Source organism: Chelmon rostratus, chromosome 16 (assembly GCF_017976325.1).
Source record: "Chelmon rostratus isolate fCheRos1 chromosome 16, fCheRos1.pri, whole genome shotgun sequence".
NCBI lineage: Eukaryota > Metazoa > Chordata > Actinopteri > Chaetodontiformes > Chaetodontidae > Chelmon > Chelmon rostratus.
The window spans coordinates 15,341,715-15,368,423 of NC_055673.1; the positions used below are offsets into that span (position 1 = coordinate 15,341,715).

At 41.8% G+C, this 26,709-nt stretch overlaps 2 protein-coding genes across 10 annotated transcripts in view; one reads left to right on the top strand and one right to left on the bottom strand.

Annotated features, from left to right (window-relative positions):
* Positions 1-2,900: 2,900 nt before the first annotated feature.
* pdk4 (pyruvate dehydrogenase kinase, isozyme 4) lies at positions 2,901-12,960 on the bottom strand. 2 transcript variants are annotated; one of them, XM_041955068.1, is made up of 11 exons: positions 12,622-12,960; positions 11,857-11,998; positions 10,106-10,177; positions 8,736-8,920; positions 8,361-8,450; positions 7,696-7,773; positions 6,614-6,690; positions 6,417-6,515; positions 6,095-6,208; positions 5,643-5,756; positions 2,901-5,436 (listed from the first exon to the last, which is right to left on the bottom strand). In XM_041955068.1, exons 1-11 carry the CDS (start codon positions 12,737-12,739, stop codon positions 5,293-5,295), a joined length of 1,233 nt encoding a protein of 410 aa, XP_041811002.1. In that variant the 5' UTR covers positions 12,740-12,960; the 3' UTR covers positions 2,901-5,292. The 2 variants fall into 2 exon arrangements, with proteins under 2 accessions (XP_041811002.1, XP_041811003.1); XM_041955069.1 differs by lacking the exons at positions 2,901-5,436; positions 5,643-5,756; positions 6,095-6,208; ... (1 more) ...; positions 6,614-6,690; positions 7,696-7,773 and having other exon boundaries at positions 8,710-8,920.
* A 2,611-nt stretch (positions 12,961-15,571) lies between these two features.
* The window catches only part of LOC121619358 (cytoplasmic dynein 1 intermediate chain 1), a 48,231-nt gene continuing 37,093 nt past the window's right edge, over positions 15,572-26,709 (top strand). The window contains exons 1-5 of one of the 8 annotated variants that reach the window (XM_041955013.1): positions 15,572-15,691; positions 15,965-16,064; positions 17,124-17,235; positions 19,847-19,906; positions 20,188-20,303. In XM_041955013.1, coding sequence (XP_041810947.1) covers positions 15,572-15,691; positions 15,965-16,064; positions 17,124-17,235; positions 19,847-19,906; positions 20,188-20,303 — 508 coding nt within the window. Of the gene's footprint in view, positions 15,692-15,949; positions 16,065-17,093; positions 17,236-19,846; positions 19,907-20,187; positions 20,304-26,709 lie in introns of all 8 variants that reach the window. The other 7 variants (XM_041955015.1, XM_041955012.1, XM_041955014.1 and 4 more) reach the window with 7 other exon arrangements.

A 26,709-nucleotide genomic window follows, 5' to 3' on the forward strand; every position in this document is an offset into this window, starting at 1 on the left:
CCCTATTTGTCTCTTTGAAAGAGACACGAGTGCCAGGAAGTATCATTTGTCTTTTTTGCAGTTGTTTTTGCAGTTATTGGTCTCTCAACGGCAGCGCTGCCTCATACTTGAGAGGATCCAAATCTACCTGGCAACCTGCCTTAACGCTCCCGCTCAGGCTCCCGCTGTCCTGACACTCCCGCTGAACAAACACTTGACAAAGCCCTCCACAACGAGTGCTTATGTTTCCAGTGGACTGCACATGTAGCTGTGTACATGGACCATTTTTTCTTAGCAAGAAATACATACTAAACAACCAGTGGTGTTTATATACTACTACTAATACTGCACTGTAAAAAAAAATACTCTGTACATATACTATACAGAGTGTATACTGTATATACAATTATATATTATACCATTAGTGTTATTCATGCATTAATGCAAAAGGAGGATGATTCTTGTAGACTGCAACTAATGATTATTTTCATTTTGGATTCATCTGCTGAGTATTTTCTCCATTATTCGATTGATTGTTTGGTTTGTAAAAGTGACACATAATGCTTGTTATTATTAATGATATTAAAATAATTCAAAGAAAAGCAGCAAATCCTCACATTTGACAGTGGAACCACGAAGGGTTTTTGCATTAAAATGACTAAAAATATTTGGCAATTAATTTTCTGTTAATCAACTAATTGATTGATGGACTAACTGCTTCAGCACTTGTTTAAAATGCTGGGTGGTTTAATTTATGACAAAAGATCATATTTTATAAACTCTTCATATGTTTTCTGTATAGCTGTCAAAACGTACAATATTTCCCTCTAAGATGCAGAGGAGCAGAAGTAAAAAGTAGCATGAAAAGAAGAGACTGAAGTTAAGTACAAGTATCTCAAATTTATAATCCAGTACTTGAGTAAATGCAAAGGAAGCACAAACAACATTTTCTGTAAAAACGGTGGCAGTAACTTTAATATCCACAGCAGATGTTATATTTGAACTGCTTCCCACCCTGACTCCTGCTTTCAGAGGTGCTTTCAGCAGTAAATGCACTGTGGATTCTCACCTAAAGAAGACCACTGAACCACTTTGAACAGTCTCATGTAGACCTTTAATTCTGTACTTAGCGTGGCCTTGGCTAGTCATGCCAGCAGGCAGCAACAGTGCGAGCGTCTCAGTCTATTTCATCCAGGCGTTGAGTCGAGTTTAACATGTGGAGATAATGCCAGTGCACTACAGAGGGAAGCACTCATGGGACTGAGGCTGCTGCCTGGAGAGAGAGAGGGGCTGCTGAGCTATTAACGTCTTTGTTGAAGAGGAGAAAAGAGCAGAAAATGAACTGGCAGCCGCAGGAAACATGATGATTAAGGCTGCTCAGCTTTGAGCAACGAGGGCTGAATTAGAACAGGAGAAAGGAAATGGAACTTACTTCTTTGCTCTTGTTCTTCATCTCCAGTCACACGGTATAGATAGCAAACATGAACTTTAAAAAAAAAAGATTTTCTTTTTCCAGGGAAAATTTCAAAGAATGATGAAGGAAATGGAGTGTGTTTTATTTTCAATATTTCCAGTTTCTCTGTATATATGAGGCCTTGCTTCACAGTGTCACACCTGATCATACAGAGGAATGAATAATACTATTGGTGTGATCATTGTGAACATCATGGCAATCCACACAAACAGGCATGTCTATCCTGTGACAGAGTGGCCGACTTCCATTCTCATGCCTTAATCAAAGAATTATCTGTTGTATATAACAGTACTGCACACATAGATTTTTATTTCCAATGCACACATTAAACAAAATCACCTCCAACTTTAGAAATCTGTCAGCAAGCTCATACTGCACCTTTTAGTCCTACTGTCATGCCAGTTTGAGCGCAAACATGTCCTCAGTCTAATAGCAAGACTGCAAGTGTAGCAAGAGTAAGCAAGCATACACTGTCAGTAGTCACAGCTCTGCTCTGTGTGTTGAACACACATGAACTAATCTGTTATGTTCCCTGGTATGCTTGATCATGTATGAATGCGAGGAGACGATCAGGTTTAACGCTGGAGGCCTGAAATGAACTGCGGGTGCAGCAGAGTGCACTAAAGCACACAAGCTCAGACAGCAAGAGCTTAACACAAACAACACAAGGATAAGATGCCGTTCCAATATTTACTCTTGATTTAGTGCAAAAGTAAATTAGGAAAGCAGCTTATTACTGTTTGGAAAATTATTTGCTGTGGTTTAAAACTTCCTTTTACACTTTAATGAACAAAGTAAATAGATCCAAATGAAATCTGTGCTGTGGCTCTGGAGGTCTGGCTGTGTACCAGACATGTTCTGCAGAGGGCACATTGTCCACTGCAGTGATTCTGACATTGCACTGATCTTATTTTTCACTTTTAGTCCCTCGTTTCAAGAAAGGTAGAGAATGAGCTCGCACAACGTCGTGTTTTCATTGCTGCCATGCCAATAATGCCTCCGTGAACTGCAAAACAGAACCGAAAGAGACAAGAAGTAACGCAAGCAGAATGGAGCGCGACATGTGGGCACACTAATGAAGGGGCAAAACAGAGCAGGACAGCCTGTTCTCAGCCCCTATTGGCAGCTGACCACAAAAAGCCACTGGACTGTGTCTGCCGCGCTGACAGACACACAGAGCAGTTTCTGAAAACAAGCTATGGAGGGAGAGGAGGGAGTCGGGAGGGGGGTGAGGGAACTAACAACTAGAAACCCTTCTTATTACTGGTCCTTTGTGCTCCCAGCTTCTGTGATTTACTGACACCTGAAGCCTTTCAAGTTGCGTAAAGGAACACAAGTTCCAAGTAATGCATTAACGGTTAACACATTTACAACAAGTAACTGAAGTCAAACAGACGTGCAGAGTTGAGTTCATATAAATACCAGGAGAAAAGACGTATTGATCGATTCCATGAGATCTTTATTATCTACATTCTCTGGTCCTTATAGCGGTGAACCACAACTTCAGCGCAGTAACACTTGGCCTTTGACTGTGATGCCTATACAGTGTCAAATATTCACAAATCCTAAAAATGAATTAATATTTTAATCAACAAGTTCTCAAAACTGAATTGAGAAGTACAGTGTATGACAGTACAACCCTGATTCCAAAAGAGTTCGCTGTGTAACACATGAAACAGAATGTGATCATTTGCTGATCCTTTTTCACATATCATCAACTGAAAACAGTACAAAGGCAATGTATTTAATGTTTTCACCAATCACTGATTTTTGTAAATATCTGCTTATTCTGAATTTGATACAGCAACACATTTCAAACATGTTGGGACAGGAGGAACAAAGGGTGGGGAAAGTTGTGGAGTGCTCCAAAAACACCTGTTTGGAATATTTGTGTATTCTGTTTTTATTTACATTTTACACAGCATCCAAACTCTTTGGAATCGGGGTTGTATGACAGCTATGTAAGGAGGACACAGAATATGTGAAACTGTTAGATAAAGATAAGGCGATATCTATGAGCTCCATACAGCTTGCAGTGCCTAACGTGCTACACAAATTTGAACATTATGGCTTGCAGTACATCACGTAACACAAAGCTGAAGCAGTTTTTCTGCAGTGCAATATCTAACATCTCACCCAGGCCTTCACACACTTTAAAGTAAGTCACTTAAAGGTTCAGTGTGTAGGATTTAGGGGGACCTATTGGCAGAAATGGAACAGAATATTCATTAGTATGTTTTCATTCCTGTATAATCACCTGAAAATAGGAATTGTTGTTTTATCATTACCTTAAAATGAGCTTTTTATATCTACAGAGGGAGCAGGTCCTCTTCTATGGAGTCCACCATGTTTTTACAGTAGCCCAGAAGGGACAAACAAAACACTGGCTCTAGAGAAAGCCCATGCATAGGTTCTCCTAAACACTTGCAAAGGGAGGGGTGAGGTGAGGGGTGTTCACATGGTTGCAATCTGCAACCTCACCTCTAAATGCCACTAAATCCTACACACTGGTCCTTTAAATAAACAATACATGCATCATTACAAAACACTAAAATCATTTAAAGACCTTCAACATGCAGAGACAAACATTGAGAACACCAAAAATGTTCTTGGAAAAGAATTAAAAAGTGTATTTCATTCAGTTCCTACTGTAATTAACTCCACACCAGTTTCAACCGATGAAAATGATTGAGCAAAGGTGGAGGTTAACTCGGCAGTTATTACAATTAAAATACAGCTATTCACAGTTCAACCATACATACTAAGTTCAAATATGATGCAATACTATGTTTCAACAACTCCACTTCAACAGAGAGGCACATCTGACTTTGCTCTATGAAGTGTGCCTACACATCTCAATCAATCCCAGTTTTACATTGATCTCAGCTTGCATGTGTTGACGGCTAAGGCACAAGATGGGTCATTTATTGGCAAGCAGAAGCCTCCATTGAAAGGATCACATTTTGTTTACATTTCATATGGAGGAAGTCAAAAGACCTAAAATGGAACAATTGTTTGAATAATAAAAGAATTTCATTTTACACCAGGCATAACTAATGCAAATTCTTCTTCTAGTGTCTCTGAAATGCTGCAGTTGTGTGAGATCTGCCACGAAATGCAGAAGCTGCGTGTGTGAAATGAGGTAATGCTGCAAGGAGTGAAATGCCTACATGAGCAAAAGTGGGGGAACAGACTTTGCTCCCTTTGTGTTTCTGCTGGAGTCACTGAACATGTTTCCACTCTGTTTAACTTAAGTGATCTCGCTGTAGCCGGCTGTGGCTGCCTCTTACAGGGCCTGGATACACATTTAACCAAATGCAAAAACACAACCTTAGCCAGTAATTGAATGAACCAAAGAGCATCAGTCTTTAGATTGTGAAATTAAATGTTTCGAAAGAAAAAATGCACAAACAGCTAGCATGCTCATTTCAAAGTGCAACCATGTTATCATGACTAAATAACTGAGAAGTGGGTGTAATGAGTGAGGCAACAGGAGATTAATACTTGACTTGTTCCTTTACCAATAGCAGCCTGTAATTGTCATGATGAGATTCCATGTGGTGAGCATTTGTTGGGTTAAATTGCCTGGAGGCTGGCAGTAATAGTTGAGCTAAATTTATCTGATTCTTGACATCAGCAGTGAGTCTCTGGAAGTGATGTGGGCTCCTTTCTCACACATGTCCAGCAACATGCTGTAAGCATTTAGTGTCTTCTCCCACTTACAGTACAAGTTGATCAATTTCTTCCAACATGGACCCTCTTCTTCTTAATCCTATTATTCTTCACTTTTTCTTATTCTTCTAAAACTAGTTTAGACCGTCCTCCACTTCCTCCCACCATCACCGAGTCCTCTCATACTTGCCCACCTTCTTTGGATCCTTGCTGGGCATGCACCAGTCATCGGCCTCTGTGGCTGCCTGGTAATGCCGCAAGGCTGACTTGTTGAAAACAGGAAGTCTCTCCACTGACTCTGAGGACAAGGCCTGTGATACAGAGCAGAAGGGAACTTATTAGTTTGGATTCAGATCCAGGTTTCTCACTGGGCTTCCTGCGAAGTTCCATCTGTGCTTGATTAAAACTCTGTGTGCTGCTAGAGACAGCAGAGATCTGCCACCACTCAGTCTGTCCAGTGTATTGACATGAGAACATACAGGACAGAATCAGTGTGTGGAGGTAGCGCTGTTCTCACCTTCAAGTATATGACAGCTGAGGTGCCGTAGCCCTCCATTGAGTAGAGCTGCAGGTCTCCCTGGAAGTACTTGGCATACAGACGGGAGATGGGAAGGCCATAGCCAAAACCAGCCTGAAGGTAGGTGGGAGGGATGGAAAATAACAACATGACACTATAAATACAGATTAGCCTATCTAAAATATTACAACATAAAAACAAAAAGTGGATACTGAGGGTTTGCTTCAGTTTCTCATGTGTGCACAGTTTAATCCAGTGACATGTTGCTGACTGCCTGCCTCTTTGCAATAAGCTCATTTGCAACCGTGCTCAGCTGTGCGGGTATCTGTTTAGCACAGGGAGAACTGCAGTTTAATTTTTAATCTCGTGGACTTGTAACACACTGTGTGCAGAGGAAGACGCTCATCGACACTGACGACTTGAGCAGTGAGGTGCAGCAGGTGCAGGCTCACCAGAGGTGCATTGCGAGAGTTGTCTACGTGCACTGGACTGGGAGCCGTAGAGTACATGTAGCTGAACAGACGCTCGATCTTCCTCAGAGGGACTCCCCCTCCTCTGTCAGACATCTAAAAATAAAGGAGAGGTATGTTAAGATTCACAAGGGTCCTCTCGTTGTTCTGCCAGCAGGCTCGCGTCCAGTGGACTCTTCAGGTCTTCATTGTGGTACAACAACACTTGTTAATATAATGTTAACACTAGATCATCCATGATTCCCTTTGTGCACTACTAACTTTAGTACAAAGGTCTATCTTAACTCCCAATGTCCTCAGCTACCTTGATAGTGAGGTCCTCACTTCCCAGTGAAACTCGCACTTTGATCGGGGGCAACGTTGGGCTCGTCTCATGGGTCTCTACTGTCGCTCTCATGGCGTTCTGACAAGAGAAAACACACAGTGGATACAAAATGAGTGAGCGGACACGTGGGGGGGGGATAACATAGGTATGGTTTTCAGGTTTGTTGGGTACTGTACCTTGAAAAGCTCAAATAGCATATGGTAGAGATGGGATGGCACGTAGACGATGTGGAGGGGCTGGCCAGGGTTTTTGGCTGTGAAAATGGATAATATTGATCACATGGATAAAAGACACGTTTCCTAAATGTGGGAATAGGTCGCACTTTATATGAAAGTACACATATTCACCATTAACCAGTGGCTTATTGGCATGCATGTTAGTAGCATGTTGGCTCTTCGTTAGTCATCATAATGCACTTATTAACATCTTATTCAGGGGGACAGGGTTAGGTTATTAGGATCGTAATTTAAGTACAACAACTTCCTTACTCACTGTCAATAAGCAGTAATCAAAAAGTTGAGGGAAAACTCATAGTTAATGGCCTGGTAGAATACAGTCATGCTGAATAAGGCATTAATAAGTGCTTAATAATCACTAAAAAAAGAGCCAATATGCTACTAATATACATGCTAATAAGCAATAAGTGTACCTTAATATAACGTGCATGACTAAATATAAAATGTCTAACCCTGACTCTGTGACTGAAAGGAACAGGTCACATTCATTGATCATTTAGGCTTATATCAGATAGACCTTATCTGCCAAGAACATGCTGTCCAAGTATGTACAGTTCATATTTAAAGCCCCAACACATGCGCTGACTGATATTCTGCAAAAGGAATTTGGTATGTGGATTCAATTTTAGGACACACTGTAGCTCTAACACATTTTCTTCAAAGCTACATTTTTGATTAATGTATACAGTACAATAGTCTTATTTATATTATGTAATCATACACCCCACAGTTGTTTCCAGTGTTTTCCTGATCTATTTCTGTTTAGGTTGCCATGTTCTGAATTGAGGAATGTCTAACATTGACGTTGTCTCTTGGCAGGCCCAGCTGACAGGACACAGACACAAAGGACCTCCCTTAAACCAACAAAGATTAATCCTAGAGGGTCCAGTTGAATGTCAAGAGAACAACAGCAGAAAATATCTGGCCGAAATAAAAAAGCTGCAGTATAGGCAAGAGTAACTGTTACAAAAAACAGGGACAAACAGGTAAAAGAAATATTATGCTTGATTTGCACGACTTACAATTTTCTTCTGTGATCTCCATATCAGGAGAGGTCAGGTAATACTGCTCACAGAGCATCTTTGACGTCTCATAGGCATCTACAAAGTGAAACACAAAGAAAAACATCTGTGGTTACTTCTCACCGTGTGAAATTCTAACCACAGAGACAGAAAACTTGTGCTGAAAGTGAGGACAAAACCAGAGGACGTGTTTTGTATCTTTTAGAGAAGCAGTTTACACAAAATTCAAAGTTTCCCACTTGTCACTCTGTGTATTGACTCTAAAAACATCAGATAATGAAAGGTTAAACAGTCATCAGTGTGTACAAACAGAGGGCAGTGGAAAGTAGATAACACGTCCAGCATGTGTGTGTGTGTGTGTGTGTGTGTGGATGCGTATTCCTCAGATTTATGGAAGCATAAATCTGTTGACATAGTTGTGTGGGGGACTCGTCTTCCTTATGGGGACAAAATACCAGAGTCCACATAAAAATGTAAATCAATACACTTCAGGATGAAGGCTTGGGTTTGGGTTACGTTGAGGGTTTGGAAAGTAGTGGTTATAGTTTATTTATTTCTCCAAGAAATGAATATCTCTGCAAAGTCTGCAAAGATGACGGACACAAGACTGTGTGTATGTGTGTGTATAGACAACAGTAATGGAGCTGAGGAAGATCATTCATTACCTTTTACTACCTCCACAACATCACAGCTGGGGTCAATGCTGCCAATATGTTTGGGATGGGCTGGGTTCACACTGCCTTCGAAGATTAATGCTACAGGGCACAGTGCAACAAATGTGTGTGACTCAGAAAACGTATACACACAGTCCGCAGATATCATATTCATGAGTATTTAAAGTACAAATCAAGTTGAGTGAGTTTTCTGCAGCTGGAAACACGTGTTGCTAACATAGCCGCACATGCACACTTGTCCTCAACACATTTGCATGCTCGCTCTCAAGCTCCATCAGCACTTCGGGTTTCATTCAATGACATGAGCTTCGTGTGTGAGCAACTGTGTTGATTAACTCACAGTCATTCACTGAGTGCTATACTGACTGTGCTGGTTCATGAGCATGCGTGTTGAGATGCGGCTCATGTAGAAGCGGTCCAGGAAGTACTGAACGTTCTGGTTGGTGACGGGGTCCACGCCGAAGGCTTCCTTGTATTCCACCACCCCCTGAGCCATGGTGGGCACCACGTTGTTGTGCCGATTACGGATGTTCACCAGAGTCTGTGTGAAGCTGAGGGCAAAGACGTGATGGACATGTGAGTATGTGAGGGTAGGCAGTACACCATGTTTATCAGCATATTAGCGCTAGGCACACAACTGCTAAACAAAGCAAATAACAAGTTGTGATGCTGTGTAAAATGTAAATAAAAACAGAATACAATCATTTGCAAGCAAACTGTGTGTACACAAAGTGCACACAAAGTGGTGAACCTCCCTCCATCCTCGCTTGTGAACGACTGAACCTTTCCAGGATGCTCCTTTCATACCCAATCATGATACTTTCACCTGTTACCAATCAACCTGTTTACCTGTGGAATGATCCAAACAGGTGTTTTTGGAGCATTCGACAAGTTTCCCAGTCTTTTGTTGCTCCTGTACCAACTTGTTTGAAACATGTTGCTGCATCAAATTCAGAATAAGTAAATATTTACAAAAAATAAATGAAGTTAATGGGATCAAACATTAAATATATTGCCTTTGTACTGTTTTCAATTAAGTATATGTCAAAAAGGATTAGCAAGTTATCACATTCTGTTTTATTTCCACTTCACACAGCGTCACGACTCGTTTTGAATCAGGGCTGCCATTGACATAACAAAAAAATTGCTTCAATCAGGCATAATCCTCCTCTTACTACCCACTATTTACTGCAGCTACTTCAAACAGGAGAGCATAAGCAGTCAGGTACACCCACTGTTTGAAGAGCTGGAATGTCCACTGGTGGCTGCAGCAGTGCTACTTAGAACAGTACTAATTCAATCATCAATTGGAAGAAACCCCACTCAAAGCAGTAAAACGAGTTCTAACAAATGGCACCTGATAAAAAGTCCACACCCAAGCACCAAATAGTGAGTGTGTGCTGAGTAAACAAGACTAATTATTTCAAATTAAAGGATCTATTTGCTGTTATTGAACTGCATGAAACGTTCCTCTTTGTGGTGGCTTTCGCTGAAGCAGTGGAGCATTAACTTAATGGAGCCTCTTGAGCAACGCTGGGATTAATCGTCTATCTCTGAGTCTGACAGTGCCCTTCAGGAGCTGGATAAGGTATGTCAACATAAAAAATGTGACTGCAGCTGTTTACAAAACAGGCATTAGATTGTAATACTGAGTCTGATCACACCAGACTGAGGCATTCTTCAGATCGACACAAGCAATATGCACGTATGCTGTAAAGTGTCTGTAAATGACTTACCTTGTCAGGACGTCCTTATCATCTGGATCTTTTTCTAAAAAACCTACAAGCTCCAACAAACTCTGCGAATACCTGGTGGACACAAAGGGGTAGCACAAACATACTCAACTCCAGTCTTTGCCTGCATATCAGAATGACAAAGAAGCTGCAGTGTATTGACAAAACATCCCTCTCATGATTACATTAATGTGACGTGTGCATTTCTCTTTAGATAATCATGGCTTGTTTTACTATAGACTATCAGTAGGCTAGTGAATGAAGAAGACTGGAGTGCTGAGCTCACTGAATCACACTATCTCGGGCGCTGTCTCACTGTAAGAGAAAAACTGGGTGAAAGGTCAACAGCAGTGTGGCTGCAATTTTGACGTTGCTCAGTTTGTCCCTCAGCCGACCTTCAGCTCTCAAATTCGGATCTAGCCCCGTCACGCAAACAGATGTACAGTACATCTTGAAATAGACTATTTCGCGACTTGTACTTGCGCAAGCTTGCCAGGATATATCAGACGTTGCCTCTCTGCCCCGGTCAACAACATTAACAAGTGATAGATCAGCTCTTCTGCTGGCAATCCAGAGGGCTCTGCAGTAATGGCAAGAGAAAGCCTCAGTCCAAGAGGTGCATGGCCAAATATAGATGTTACGGTGGCTCTTGTGAAAAGTGTGGGGGTGGGGTGGTGACCTTGTTGTTAACACGTCTTAATGTTGCACCAATATGACTGCACCTAATAGCACAAAGCATTAATTCGAATTCTAAATCAACATCTGAATGCTGGGAGCTCTCCCCTCACTACAGCCAGCAGCCTACATATCTTTCACACTTATTCTTTGCTGTATACAGTGAAAACCGGAGGTAAAAGACAGCAGAAAGCGGAATCCAACATTCAATAGCATCAACCTTGTTGCACGTGTCCAGGCTGAGCAGCTGAAAACCTAAAACAGACCTAGTATCCTTACATATGCACACATGTACTTAAGTGCAACCTTTCACTCTGCAGAACATGTACACCTTGGTCCCTGAAATGGCTGTGTGGACACAGATTCACACATGCTGGTATTACCCTACCTACTGCGTCTTGTGACCACAGAAACAAAAAGGGTAGCACTTGTGCAAAGTAGTGTGCACTCCTCTCAATTCAAAATCTGTGCTGCATCTTTAGGGTAAAAACATGAAACCGGAGCATGCACATCATCTATTGGGGTCAATTACATAAGAATAACATATCAACATGACAACGGGGACTGCACGGTTGGCCGGTACATTGGCCTAATCTAATTCAAACAAAGATCATAAAGCATGTGCCAAGATCATTGGCCCACAGACAACAGCAGCAGGAGGGGAGTGACAAAACTTCACATGACCTCTGTCAAGTTCAGCAGCAATGGTTTCATCAGGTCACAGCTGTAAGTGTGACGAGCTGAATTGCATACAGAAGCTAAGCTAAATATCAGAAGACTGGGGCATTGGACAAGGGTACGCTTTGAGAGGTATTTAGGAGAGAACGTAAATGACCCAGATACAACTGATTAATAAACATCCCTTGCTTAAATGAGAACCAATCCCTCCCAGAGCACCTGAAAATAAATGACAATAGACACACAGTCGGACTCTCAGTCTGCAGTTGCTAGGCACCCAAACGTTGTGTTTCCTCACTCTTGCTTAAACACCTCTGCAATCTATTCCCAGAGTTTGGAAGCAGCAATCTTGCTACACCACATTATATGGAAAGATATGTAGTGCAGTCTTGAAATCCTACCAGCTGGTGAGGAGCTTCAGGGATGGAGTGCTGAGGAGCTTGTCAGGGAGGAAATCAATTTCTTTCATGATGTTGGCCAGTCGGACAGGAAGCTCCTGCCGCAGGAACACAAAGGAGGTCTTCTCACATGCATTGGCTGAGCCTGCGGTCACATGAGGGACACAGACAGGGGGAGGGAAATGACTGAGCAGGCATCCAACTTGACCCATGACCCAATCCAGTCAAACAAAACAACAAAAAAAAAAAAAAACATGTGACAATAGCATCCTTCCCTGTGCATTAACATTTGGAGAAAGCCTGTCCTGGATTATTTGTGGATGCAGTCTTAGACCATGTGCAAATCTGCATTTTTTAATGCCTCCTTTTTTTTAGCTGAGGTAGCAGAAACATTGGGTTGTGTGGGTCAATGCAGGGATCAACCACATCAGCATTTTTGTGTTTCTTCTGTTGGTCCCTGCAGGGTTCAGTTGAGTCCACAGCGTCACTATTGTTGTTGAAGTCAGTCACCAGCACCAAAGGTTCAGAGTGGCAATTTCACAAACATGCACAGTAAGGAACACAATAAAACAAATGAGGAAGGAGAGAAGCTGCATTGACATCTGTCTGCATGAGTACTGTGGCTTTAGTTGTCTGTCATTGACTTGTGTACTGCAAAGTCTGCCGCAAACAAAGAGAATAACGTGAGTTGCGCAAGTGCCGCGAGTGTGGGAAAGAATGGGGCAGCGAGCAATGTCCGACAAAAACAATACAACTAAACGCGCTTACCAAAGTCAATGAACTGCTTCATGGACAAGGGGGAGGGAGAAAACTTAGAAAACCTCTCCACTTGTTTCGGTATCCCGGCAACGGAGCCATTTTTCAGCAAAAACTGAGCGAACTTCATTTTTTCTTCTTCTTTAACAGACCCCAACTGTCAGTGAATCAGATACAAGCTGTCCCTTCTTCCTTCAGCAGCTCCAGTTTGACAACTGTTAAGCTTGCAGGGCTAAAGCTCGGCGTCGCGCTGGAAAACTCTGGCTACATTAACATCTTTCAGGACGGTGGCTACAAGTTCCTCATCATTGTTTTTCTCGAGCAGTCTCCGTCCATCTTCGCAAGCTGCTCCGTGCCCTTCAAATGCGACTTCCACCGCTGAGCTACGTGTATTGTTGTTGGGCGGTGACGAGGAGGGATTGACGTTAAAATCCACCAATGACAGTCAAGAGTTTTCTGACACTGGCGAATGAGATGGTAGTGTGAGCTGAAAGGAAGGAATAGCGCTTGTGAGTTAGCCGACTATAAACTGTGGCGGAATGTAACTGAGCATATTTACATACACATTAATTTTGCATACAAAACATACATCATAATTAATAAAGCATCATTAAGTATGATGCTTTATTAATATGAAACTACCCAACAGTATATACACAACTGGAACTGACACGATTAGCCAGTTGACATAAAATCATTTTTTCTAATTTGAATTTATTTTAATAATACTGAGGTTTTGACTGTTGGCTGGCAAATAAAAACACGCATTGTATAGGTGTCATTTTGGATTTGGGGTGATTAATCAATCAGTCGATTAATGGCAAAAATAATCAGGAGAGTAATACAAATGAAAATCAAAATGAGCTTCACTTCATCAGTAGCTACAGCAGTAAAATCCTGCTTTTACATGAATGCATGAGTAACCATAATTAATTCATTAAAAAATATATAGTAGTCAAAGGGGGCATTTTTCTGCATTGAGTGAATTTTCTTGATTCTAATTTACTTAAGTAACCCTTTCAATGCAGGACTTTTACTTGAAACAAAGTATTTTTTACACTGCTGTATCAGTAGCCTACTTTTAAGTAAAGGATCTGAATACTTCATCACTGATTGTAACGCTTGTAAGAGACAGAACTGAATGAACTTTAAGAAATAGGAGGACAAAGTAGGGCAAGCATTGCGTGTTGTGGGGAAGAAGAAGAAGAAGAAGATTTACATGCGGGTCGGAGTGCTCTTTTCAACGTCCAACGTGCTGTAGAATAGCAGAATGGTTTATTACAGCACCCCCTACCGACAAGCAAGCCTAAATACTCTTACATTGTTTAACATTTTTGAACGCTTACCGACATTATTTAGCTAACAAAAGGAGATTGTGCTCATCTTCATTAGAGACATATTTGGACCAGCCGTTGCATCTGTTGAGCGACTATGGTAACTGCCGCCGCTTTACATTTTCGCTAAATATCGATGGGCTCTCAACTAAAACTCACCAGACGTTCAGCCACGAGTTGGAGCCTCTCTATCTACGGTACGGTAATTACAGTAATGTCTGGAGAGAATCGACACCTGTTACTTCTCTCTGTTTCAGCTCCCCCAACGCATTTCTCTAAATGGCCACAAGATGGCGACGTTGCAAAAGCCATGAGACGATGACGGTGCGCGTCAAAGGAGGTGGGATTTCCTCTCCTCCTTCTCAGCATCATCTTACTCCTCCTAGGGATGTATCGGCGTGCCGTGCACCTGTTTTGTGTGTTATTTGGGTCATCGACCGCTGAAATGCTCTGTTTAAACCAGTGTCATCAATAGCCACACGAAAAGGTTCAAACGACCTCTTCGGTGGTGCCCGAGAGGCCTCGATTGATTTTTTTTTCTTTCGGGGTGCAGCAGTGAGACAGCATCTTTTGCCGGGTGACACATCATTATCAGTGCGAGTGGACGAGGTATGAGTGAAGCAGTAACACTGCTTTATACGTTTATTTGTGATCAAATGTTCCCCCTTTTGTTTTTTCGTCACCAAATTTACCCGTAGTATTTATGACAAGGCCTTGAACGCATCGACGTAAGTGCAAACGCTGTCAAATGTGTGATTAGCTAGCTGCTAATGCATTTATGCCCTGCTAATGCCAGTTAGTCAAACGAACATGTAAAAGGTTTGTTTTTCTTCCTGTTAGTGTATTTATCTATATGACCTGTGTTTTCTGTTCTTGTGATATAGTGCATGTGTCAGTTCCTTATTTTGTTTTAGATATTATGTCGTATATACCTTTATTCTTTCCCTGTTATTGCCCTAAATAGCTTTGGCAGACATTTTCAAGGCTCCAGGGTCAAGTGTCCTCTAATCATTTGCTGTGTCTGAGGGATGAGACACTGGTCTGATACACTGCAAATCACGAGTCAGGGTGCAGACTGTTATAAGCAGGTAGCCCACCTTTCTCTAATAAGTCGTTGTCAGTGAGCCTGATACAATAAGGCTACATGTAGGGTGCTTTCCAACCCCTCTTAAGCTTGATTATCATTTTGATTTGATCATCAAACTAGCATTTGCAGTATGTTAGTGCCCAGAGAAGTGTTGAGCTTGTCAACCTTTCCCATGCAATTGGCATCAAATTGTTGTGTGCATTAAAGTCACATTTGGTGGGTGTGATAGTCCTTGATTTAACTGAACAGGCGCAGGCTAAATATAGCCTGCATGCACTGGGCTAGTTCTGCAGGAATAGGTACAAGTGTCACGCCAATGTGAGAGTCCCTCCCGGGTCAGACTGGCCTAGTATCGACAGCTGTTTCGCCAATATCAAGTCCTTGGAACTGCCACACCCCGTGGGTTTTTTTTAAGCATCACTGAAGGCTCACTCATGCTATACTGTATCATGTAACTTTGAAAACCAGAGCATACTGTGACCATTTATGTGGCTCATTCCTGTCCAATCCTTCTTCCTTCCTTGAAGCCCTGTAAGACACCATGTCGGACAAAAGCGACCTAAAAGCAGAGCTGGAGCGCAAGAAGCAGCGCCTCGCCCAAATCAGGGAGGAAAAAAAGAGAAAGGAGGAGGAGAGGAAGAAGAAAGAGGTAAGGAAAAAAGTGAGTAAGTTCACACCACTGGTTCTCATACTGTATTGCACTCTAGTGTGTACTGTTTGTGTGTTCGATTGCTTTTTGTCAGGCCGTGACACATAAAAGGCTGAGGTTGTGTGTGTCCATACGTGCATACAAACATCTTTGTGTGTGCAGAAGGTTGGTGTTGGAATTTTTGATCAGAATGTGCATGCACGTGCACGTTTTAACTGTTTTTTTAACTCACGGCGGGTAAGCTGACATTCCTCTGTGTATCCTGAGCAGTCAGAGAGCCAGCAGAAGAGAGAGATGACCCCAGAGGATTCAGACTTAGACCGTAAGCGCAGGGAGACTGAGGCCCTGCTACAGAGTATCGGCATCTCACCGGAGCCTCCTCTAGGTACATAATACTCTCATACCGTAAAACAGAAATAATCCCTCAAATGTTCTTTCAGTGTTCTCTTGTGACTGTGCTGCAAAAGGTTTTGCATATTGTCACAGCACCTAGAATAAAACTAACTTAAATGGTTCTTAAATTACACCAAACTTCATAAATTACAGCCAGAAAAACCTCTGAGCTCCTCTTTAAACTTTACACTATACTCAGCACACAGACACCTAAAGTGTGTGTAATCTGCTGAAAGTGATCAGTGCAATCCTGCCAAACAGATAAATTATCAGATAAAGTAGGTTATTATCTGCGTTATCATGACTCTGCATGATAGAGTAGTTCTGCTTTTTTTTCCTTTTTTAATTTTCCTTTAAAATAAACATCATAACTTTGTCACATGTGCTCTTTTATTAGGTTTATCACATACCACTGTCTTGTTATCCTAAGTTGATTCCATTATTCATCATGCACCTTGTCACTGGACTGTGCTGAGCATTTTTTTGTGATTACTTTGATTTGTCACTTTAATAACAACTCCTTTTTATCACCTTTTTCTGTTCCGCTGTGTACCTTGACTGTAGCATATCTTGTAATAGGATATTTGGACACATGGTATTTATACTCTGAAATGTAATTGAATTCATTTTTTAGAAGCAATCTAAATGTATCTACTTAGCCCACATGAATTTAGAAAAGTGCGCTGCTCAAATATTTTCCCATCAATCGTGCACAAAACTGATAGATAACTGTATCTCCAGGTTCTCTGTCACTTGCAGCAAGCTTTTGGGAGCACTGTTCTCTAGTGGTCTGAAACCGTAACAACACCCTCAACACCTCAAAATTGGGTCACTGCCATGCCTGTTATTAGCTTAAGTTATTTATAATGCGTCTTCAAGTGAAACTGAGTACAAATAAATAATAAATCCAGAATCAACAATGCATTTGATGCCCTGCCTTCCCTCTCCTTTCTTTTAATCATTTCTTTTATTTGTCCATCACTCGTTTTTACTACTTGCTTTTCATCACGATTTTTTTGAGCAGTCCATTCTTTGCAGCCGTTAATGTTAGACTCATGTTATCTTCATTATTTAGTCCCGACCCCTGTGTCCCCCTCCAAATCAGTGAGCACGCCCAGTGAGACGGGGAGCCAGGATTCAGCTGACGGCGGAGCAGCGAGCAGGTACGCACTTCATGCCAAAGTTCACCGTCAGGGTTTCCTCGATTCATTAGTCTTCTTCACAATTTTTGTTGGGTTTGGATAAAGAAACATTTTGAAATTCTGAAGGTCAGTGGAAATACATCAGCATTTCCCCATGCTGAGGTGAAAGAATTACTAGATGCTCATGTGGAAGAAATTGAAGGAAATTTTGTACTATAAGGGTTTGCTCACTCCTACCAGGCATGTGTGTGGCGCCCGAGTCTTAAACTTGAAAGAAACATGTGGCCTAAAAATGATAATATGAAGCTGCTTTGGGCTGTGGGTATTTCTGGATACTTTTGACATATATTCTGTTTCTTTTCTTGCCAATGGCACATCAGGTTTAGGTAAGGATGAGTGTCGCTAATGGTGTAGGTTTTGAATGTGGTATCTGTCACTTGTCATGGCATCCGGTGTTTTGATGACCACTGTACAGCTTGTTGCTTTTCATAACAAGCCCTGAGATGTTAAGTTTGAGCTTGAGGTAAGTCTATTAACTGTTTGAAAAAACAGAGAGATGCAAATGTCCAGATAGTATCTACTATCTGGTAAAGCTTCAGAAAACAGCCTTAGTGAGCCAGTTTATGGCATATGTTAAGAATATGGAGCCTAATGGACGTTAACCTTGCATTTGCTGTAAAGCTTATTAGCTGTGACAAAATGAAAGCTTTTCCCCTTGTGTGACCATTCTGTAGGGGTGTGTTCACAGTGCTCAGTAGGCCATGTGCCACACATGCTCATTTATTTCATGCAAACCACACCAGTTCTGCACATGGCTGCTCTGGTGAATTAAACCTGCAGCTGGTAGAGAAGAGAGTGGTCATCAAGCGCTTTCCATTTGCTTTTTAATGGCTGCTGACTGCAGAGGTCGGCGTGTCGGTGATGCCCTCAGGGGTCATTAGTGATGTGTTGTTCTGGTATGGCCAAGGGTGGAATTGGGGTTGAAGAACGTGTGGGAACTCAGTACAGTTCAATCAGACATAAATTCTCTTATACACTCTTCGTTTCTTTTTTAGCTTTTACCAATTGGATTTTACAAATTGGTGAGTTAGTGCCTGGAACGAGAGATTTTTTTGCCGCCCCCCCCCCAAATCCACCCTGGATGATGGCATGCCATTTTGAGCTTCTCCATTTGTGGCTGTGTATGTGTGTGTCCCTTCTTAGGTCAGGTTTCTCTAAAAACAAGTCCCAAGCACAGAGCTCAAGGTAAGCATTTTCAAATCCAGGCCCCCCTCCCCTCCCTTTTTCTTTAGTTGACTTTACCCTCATGTGAACACAGAGCCACCCACAGTTTTGGTCTTAGCCAGTGGTCTTAGCAATGTGTTCCCATCCTGATTGACAAGATCAAAACGGAGCAGTGCCCCTCTTTCCTTTGTTCCTCCGCTCTCCCCTGGTGACTTCCTGTCTAAAGCTCTACTGTCTCCCTTAATACCAGCTCGAAAGATTTGCGTTAGCATGAGTTGAGCCACAGAAGTCATTTCAGCCTTCACAGAGTTGACAGTCTGCTGCTTAAAGTGTCATCGCTGTTACTGAAAACAGCCGGTCTGTCAGGCTAAAGAAATGCCTTGCCACTCTCACCCAGCGCTGTGTGGCGCGGGCTGAAGGTCTAATGGGCGTGTTCACTGGCCCTAAAAGGTATCATCAAGAAGTGTAGTGATGTTTGAAGCGATATCCTTTCACAGCCGCTAGATTTCAACCAAGTTGCCATACAACACTCTAGGTTTCACTTGCTGTTTGATTTCCCTGTAGGCAAGTGATTCCTACCGGCCCAATATAAAGTATGTTAGATCTGCTGAAGAACCAAGCAAATGCACTGAATGAGCTCAGCAAGTTCCCGATGGTTTGTCACACTCATTGCTCATGCATGGCAAGTACGTTGTCATGTATGTCGAGCAAGCTAAATCTTTATTAAATGCTTTTTTGATTTGATTTTTGATTTTCATATGCCGAGTGCTGTCCTGTGAACATGTTGTGCTGTGGTTGTGAGATCGGAATCATGATGCCGGATATATTGCTCATGGTCTTCTTGTATCAGTTGGATCAAATTTGCTTATGACAAAAGAATGTCACACAAAAGTAAAAAAAATATGTTGGCAAAATTGGATGTTTTAGACAATTTAAAATAAAATCCAAATAATAATTTGAGATTCCTGCAAAGCCGTCTTGTCAAATTTCCCTCTGAAAATTCTTCCATACAACAATAAGACATTTTTTTGTCCATAAATGTATTTGTATTTCAACTTGTAGATTCCTGGCAGAAGAGCATGAAATCTGTCACAAGAGATGAGCAGAGATCTTTAAATAAACATTGGATCATATAGAGTACATCGAGGTATAATGAAATATAATGTTTCCCTAATAGCCTTCCCACACTATATCCACTTATCTGAACATTTTTCCATTAACATTGCCTGCTTGAAATTCGATGAGAATTCCCACGTTAAGCTGTTCTCTAGATAAGTGGTGTGTGTGTGTGTGTGTGTGTGTGTGTGTGTGTGTGTGTGTGTGTGTGTGCATACATGTGGGCCAGTGTTTGATATGCATTTTTGTAAACTTGCATGTCCTCTCTCCCCCCCCCTGTTGGTGACATCAGGACACTGCAGTGGGACACAGATCCTTCTGTGCTGCAGCTGCAGGCTGATTCTGAGCTCGGGTACATCTTCCTTCTCTTCCCTTGTTTACTGTCTGATCTAAAAATTACTGTACTGCACCTTATTTGGCACTGCATGGCGCTTATTAATAGTCAAATTTATAGTCCCTTTAAAGGGTCACTCTAATGATCTTGTTCAATTTTGAGCCACAGACGCACAGATCTGTATGTTACTCATTTAAAACTTTAATACAAATGCAAATGTATTGTACTGTATGTATGACAATGTGGGTTTATGCACAGTATAACTCTGCTAATAGGAACATCTTGTCTCTGTTACCCAGGCGCAGGATGCAGAGGTTGGGGGCCTCTAAGATCACACAGGTAGACTTCCTTCCCAAAGAGGTGGTCTCTTACAGCAAAGAGACGCAGACACCACTCACAGCCCACCTGTCTGAAGGTGAGTATTTTTGCATGTGTGTGCATGAGTGGCTTCTCTTGACACTCCATATCATCTATAAGCAAAGTTTCAAGCTGTCTTAGGGTCCATGGGGCACCAGAGGTCACGAGGAGCAACAAAAGGTTTCGCGTTGCAATGATTGTCGTCGCTGTGTGGTTGAATTTGATACTCCTTCGGTTAGCCAGTTCACAGCCTGTAAACCTGGAGTGACTTAAAGGCTGGCAGATGAAAGTTAGCCAAGATGATTCCTTTTGAATGTTAGAGCATCGCTGTGTGTGTGTGTGTGTTGTGTGCGCATGAAGATCTACATTTGTGTATTTACATATTCTTTAAACCATTAAGTTTTTAACTTTTTAATTGCCTATATTAGCTACGGTAATGGAGGATTTAGCATTCCTCAATAGGAAAAGCTGTCATTCATTCCATCAGGATTTTGGAAGAAATGGTACACAAGAAAAAAAAGTGTGTTTTTGTGCGTGTGTGTGTGTGTGTGAGTGTGTTTGCATGTGAGGTTATGGGTGCATACATGTGTGTCTGCAAGTGGGCGTGCGCATGTGTATGGAGCTGCAGTTACTAAACACATCCATATGGCGAAAACTGAGGTTGGTCCTGCGCTGGATTTGGCATAACGTTGGTGGTTGTGAGTTCAAGGCCTATACATTTGATTATTTTTCTAGTGGAGGGGAAAGACAGTGGAGATTTGGGTGGATGACAGTTGTAGCTGTTGCACTAAATTGAACTTTGGTCTTATTAGAAATGCAGATATACAAGAAACGTCATCTTCACGTGTAGGAATGCACAAATACTACTCCACCTACATGCTCTCCATCCGAACTGACTGTCAGACACACACGCACACACATGCGCGCACACACACACGCACACACGCTCCCTATCATCTTCTCTACCGTCCTTCTTGTAGTTGCCAAGACAGCTGGCAGCCATGTGACTGTGAAGGGGTTGTACTTCCTGCTTCCTGTCATTATAATAGATGGTCTGGTGTGGATTCCACTGCCCTCCTCCACCAGCAAGCACCACGCACATACACACACGTCTGTCCTCATCAGCATCCAAACGGCCCGCCTCAACTCCCCCTATTTCCTTGACAGACCCAGGAATAGATCATTATTCAACAAGTGCAAAGCACTGACTCACACATGTGCGCTGGGAGACATGCACATGCATGTGCACACACACACACACACACACACAAACACTCACTCTCAAAACAGGCTTGGAATCAGTTTTTTTTTTTTTGATTATACGTAACTGTCAGTGTACCTACATGAAGTGCCAAAACAATATACACACACAAACAAACAATACAACTATTGTAAACTGTACAGGTGAGTTAGGTAAAGAGACACATATTAACAATTAAACATGCAAACAGATAAACATGCATTAGTTATCATGTACAGGTCAAGTAGCCTGTATACAAACAAACAAATGAACACTCTGTGGCTGGTTATCGCTTGTAGCAGCGCTGTGTGTCGGCCCATTTAAGTTTGTTTGTTTTCAGCTTCCAACTGGATGTTCTGGAGGTCTCTGTGGTGTGTGTGTGTGTGTGTGCGTGCGTGCGTGTGTCTCAGAACATCTGGGAGCCAGAGCAGAGCTGTGGTGGTCTACAGGGAGGTGACCCTGGCCTTAGGAGACCCTTCCTCTGCCGACTACCACAAAGCTTGTGTGTCTGGAGGAAGAGGGAAAGAGGCTGATGGTAGCACCTGCCTGCACTTCTGGCTCTATGTTTATTCAGGCCAGTTCCTTTTGTTGATTACCGAGCCTAACATGCACACCACACGCATCTCATTTTCAGGTCGCAGCTACAGGTTGTGTACGGAAATTTTTTAGGCCATGACCGGCCAACCAAAGTTGGTTATGGATTAAATCTTGGACCTGAATCTTGTAGTTGAAATACATATAACGTTATTTGTAACTATGCTGTAGTTACTTAACATATTGAAAGCTTATCGTTGGTGGATTTGTTAAGGGATACAAAATGATTCACATATTGTAAAATGTTATTGAACTGAACTTTAAAGTTGGGTCCTCAGCAGGATTAAATATAACCAAACATTAGCCGGGTGAGTCTGTGTGTGTGTGAGAACCAGTGAGTTCCTGGTGTTTTTCACTTACAGATGTTGAGTGTTTCCAAAGGCTCTGCTCTAATGGCTGTACGAGGATGTTTGTAGTCCGAGTGGTTTTGACCACTTGCGTTTGAACAGGCTTTGGTTGCATGCAGGTAAACAGTCCATGTGGAGAGCAAAAGAGGTGGAGTGGATCAGCCATAATGTAATCCAGAACCCATCAGCTATCGTCTGACAACAATTTAGCTTTTTAATAGCATTTAAACATTTTTATTGAGATTAGATTAGCCGAAATGATGTCTGACTTCATCCTCACATCTAAAAAGGCCAATCGGACCGTGAACAATAACTAGCACATAGAATAGAAGGTCCTGGCCTGGGTATGCTTTCTATCCTCTCTTCCTACCTTCTCTCGTATCCCTCAGGGTCTGACCTGGGCAAAACTGTTATGTACAGTTAGCATCTAATTCTACCTCTGTGTTATCTTTTAACATCTATGATATACAGAGAGAACAGAGTAGAGTAGAAACAGGGAGGATTTAGTGGGGGGAGAAACCCAGCTGGCTGCTGTGGAGGAATGAGCAGAAGAATAAATGTGTTGTCTTAATGATGGTGGTGTGTCTCAGGATTGTATAAAAGCCCTATGGAGGGATTTCTGTATCTGTTTTTAAACCTCTGTGTGTGTGTTAGATAGTGTTAGTTTATTGTGTTTAAGGGTAGTTTCAACAGTTCAGTATCTATTTCAAAGATTCTTTTAAAGGTCCCATGTGACCGGCTGATGCTTTTTTATAAGCCAGACAGGCTCTATGACTAGATTCATTGTTAACAAATGGGCCTTAATTTACTCGATGGCTCTTAACATAAGAGGTGGTTTCACATTAAAACTGAAATATTGACATCAAGTGTGTGTGAAAGGAAGGCTAAGTGTCGTCTCATCATAATCACTTTAAGTCACTGACGGATGACTCAGGGATTCTCTCATGTCTGCTTCTCCTCATGAACTTCTGACCTTCCCAGTTCTCATGTGCCCCTATGTCCATGGTGGCTGGCTGCGTGTGTGTGAGTACGCGTTATGGGAGTGTGTGTGTGCAGGAGACTGAACACAGCTTTATCAAATTGCTTGATTTGATCTGGCTTTGTGTGTGTACGTCCTCCACACAGGAGTTTGTGTTTTAAAGCTCCCATGGAGTTTGTGTGTGTGACTCTCATTTAAGACATTTAATGATATGGCTTTTCATTTCCGCGACCAATTGGCTTCCTATAACGGTGATGTGTAGCTGGTCTATGTATGCTGCTTTTCCCATTGGCTGCTGACTGATCTGTCTGTCCCGAGTGTCCATTGTGTCAGGCAATCGGATTAGCCCCAGTCACGGTTGGCTCCAGTTTTTTACTGCCATCCTAATGGGTATGAATGGACACGCTTGTCGTGAGGGATGGACGCTTTGTCTAACGACATAGCAGGGAAATAAAGTAAGGTCTAATGTGGTGTGTGATAGTAACCTAAACTAGTGAGGTCAAACAAAGTGTGTGTTGGGTAGTTGGTGTTTCATGCCTCTGTCTTGTGCCTAACCATGTTGACATGTTCTTGAGAAAGAGAAGTGGCTTGACTATGAGCTTCCACCTGTAGCAGAATCTAGTAACAGACAGTTTAGTTGGTTGGGAGTTTTTGCTTTATTCTTTTAAGTATTTTTTCCTAATTTTTGTTGTGTAAAACGTTAATTAAACAGAATGCAATCATTTGTAAATTAACTGTATATGCCAACAAGGGTTTTACGAAGTGTTCCCAAGCTCATGTAGTAATATCCGTTCCACAATCATGTGTTCACAAAGTGGTGAACCTCGCTCCATCCATATGAGCGACTGAGACTGTTATGACTGAATCTGTTCACCTGTGGAATGTTTTTCTGTCTTAATCAAATAATTGTGTGTAATGTGAAAGAAGTCATCCATTTATCTCTCAGCTCTGCAGTTCCACTCAGCTCTGTGGAACATTTTAGTGTCTTTCAGCTCATGGGCTCGGTATTTTTGACCTCCATCAGGAAGCCTTTTTGTTAACATGCTCGCCACAACAATTGCCAAACACTGTATGCCAGCCAATGTTGTGTCTGTCGTTTATTGTGCTGCCCCCAAGTGGGCAAAACAAATCAATTAATGTATGTTTAAGAAGCCTTAAAGAAGAAATATTGAATATTTTTACCATAGCTAATTATTTATTACAGATATATGTTCAGAGGTGTGAAAACAGGGTTTTGGCTCATTAAATGAAAGTTGGGTTGGATCAGTGGTTTTGGGCTTGAAAACCGTCACTCTGTAGTGACAGTCTTAAATGTGTTACGTGAAAATATTTCCCTGTGCTAATTACAAATTGTGCTATATTTTATCCATCTACTTCCACAGAAATGAAATGTTTAGAATTGTTCCAGCTTCAGGTGCCTCACGCCTGACATTATTTTGTAGAGCCAAGTTTTAAACACTCTGCAGGGGCGAGATTTCACGTAGTTTCAGCAAAATGTGGGCAACCTTTCTGTCTCTCTTTGTTTCTCCTTGCATCCCTCATCTGGACTGGCCCTTCTACTTTACTGATCTCAATCTGAAGATAACTATCAGAGTGTGTGTGTGTGTGTGTGTGCATGTGTGCGTACTTGAGATTTTGGTGTGAGCTGGAAAGGTCAAATGAATAGAAGGCGTTTTGTGCGTGTGCTTGTGCACGTATCCGTGTGCAGATTGCCATGGGTGTAGTGTTAGCCTGACCCAGTTTGTTGTAAATTGGTTTCGCTCAGTGGAGCCTTAAAAGATCCATAATAGGCTGCAGTGGAAAGGTAGCCAAAGAAATAGAGAGAAAACGGAGGGAAGGGAGAAAGAGAAAATGTAATAGGTGAAGAGAAATCTTAGGACATTAGAGAATAAAACAGAGGAGTGGAGGAGAAAGATCAAGACAGAAACAAATGGAGGAGACAAAGCGGAGGCCACAGAGGGATGTTGCAGCAGTTGTAATGTTATAGCAGTAATTGTTTGCAGTGAACCACAAGTAGTAGCCTTCAGAAATACAAATCTCTGTGTGTTTGTGTATAATTTGCTGTTGCAACTCTGGAAAACCCCATTTTTAGTGTTAAACGTTCATGGGGTCAAGAGCGTGTGTTAATTTTTGTGCATCCATGTGCAAAAGTATGCGTGCACGACACCCCAGCCCCCAACCCCCCCACCTCATGTATTTTCTGGCCCATTAGTTTTCAGGGTCTGTACAGCTTGAGTATATAGTTGGTCAGTAATTCACTCCTTAAGTATATTTACTGCAATAAGAGGCTTTCTTCTGACATGTGGTGGACTGGTAATGGCCTGTAATTGCAAGAGAAACCCCATTTCCAAGCACTAATCTGAAAAGACACAGTCACATTTCCGTGAATGTACTGCCACACATGCACATAAGCATACAGAAACGCACATGTGCAGACTAACATACATGGGAATAAACAAGTGTGAAATGCACTCAGAAGCACACGTGCACGTACAGTATGTCACCCGGACTCTACATAATCCCATAATGGAGCAGTTAAGAAACCAAAGTGCAAATTTCTGAAATGATCCTGGCTATTGGCAGCACATTGCTCCAATTAGAGTGTTGACTTTTGTATGTTTCCACAAACTTCTAAACATATTGAATATGATTCAACAGGTCCTGAACTGGTAGGTATTAATCAACAGTTGCATAAAATATGTCCTTGATGATTTAATCATGATTTTAAATTGGCACCAAACGTATAGGCGTGTGTGTGTGAAACTCATTACTGTGTGAGTTTAAGGGTTTAGAGCACGAGGTTATTGAATTTTTGTGTCACACATGTGAAGAGTTTGTCTCACGTGCTGCTTAACAGAAGAACACGGCTCACTGGATTGAAAATCAGTTCATTTCTTCATCTGATTTTGCACTGGCATGTATCGACACTGAGAAAATGTTCATATTAACATAGTGATATTGATTTCAGCCATGTTGCCAGCCCTGCTTACACTTAACAGACCCTGAAATCTTTTTTATTATATTCTTTGACATGCTGCAACAAATCCTTTTAGGCCTTAACAGGTCCCAGTCACTAAATTAGAGTTCCACGATGGTGCATTTGTTGCCATGTTAGCAGTCATACAAAACATCTGTTGTAAAATGTAATAAAAACTCTGAAGAAAGTAAGACAAATGTTATGGCCTGGATTATGTTATTTCCGACATGCAGCTTAAGCGCAGTAGCAGTAGAGCTGGGCATGAAACCTTAATGCTTTTTGCTACTTACCAAAAATGTCTCCAAGTATTGGAAAATGTTGAAAGCT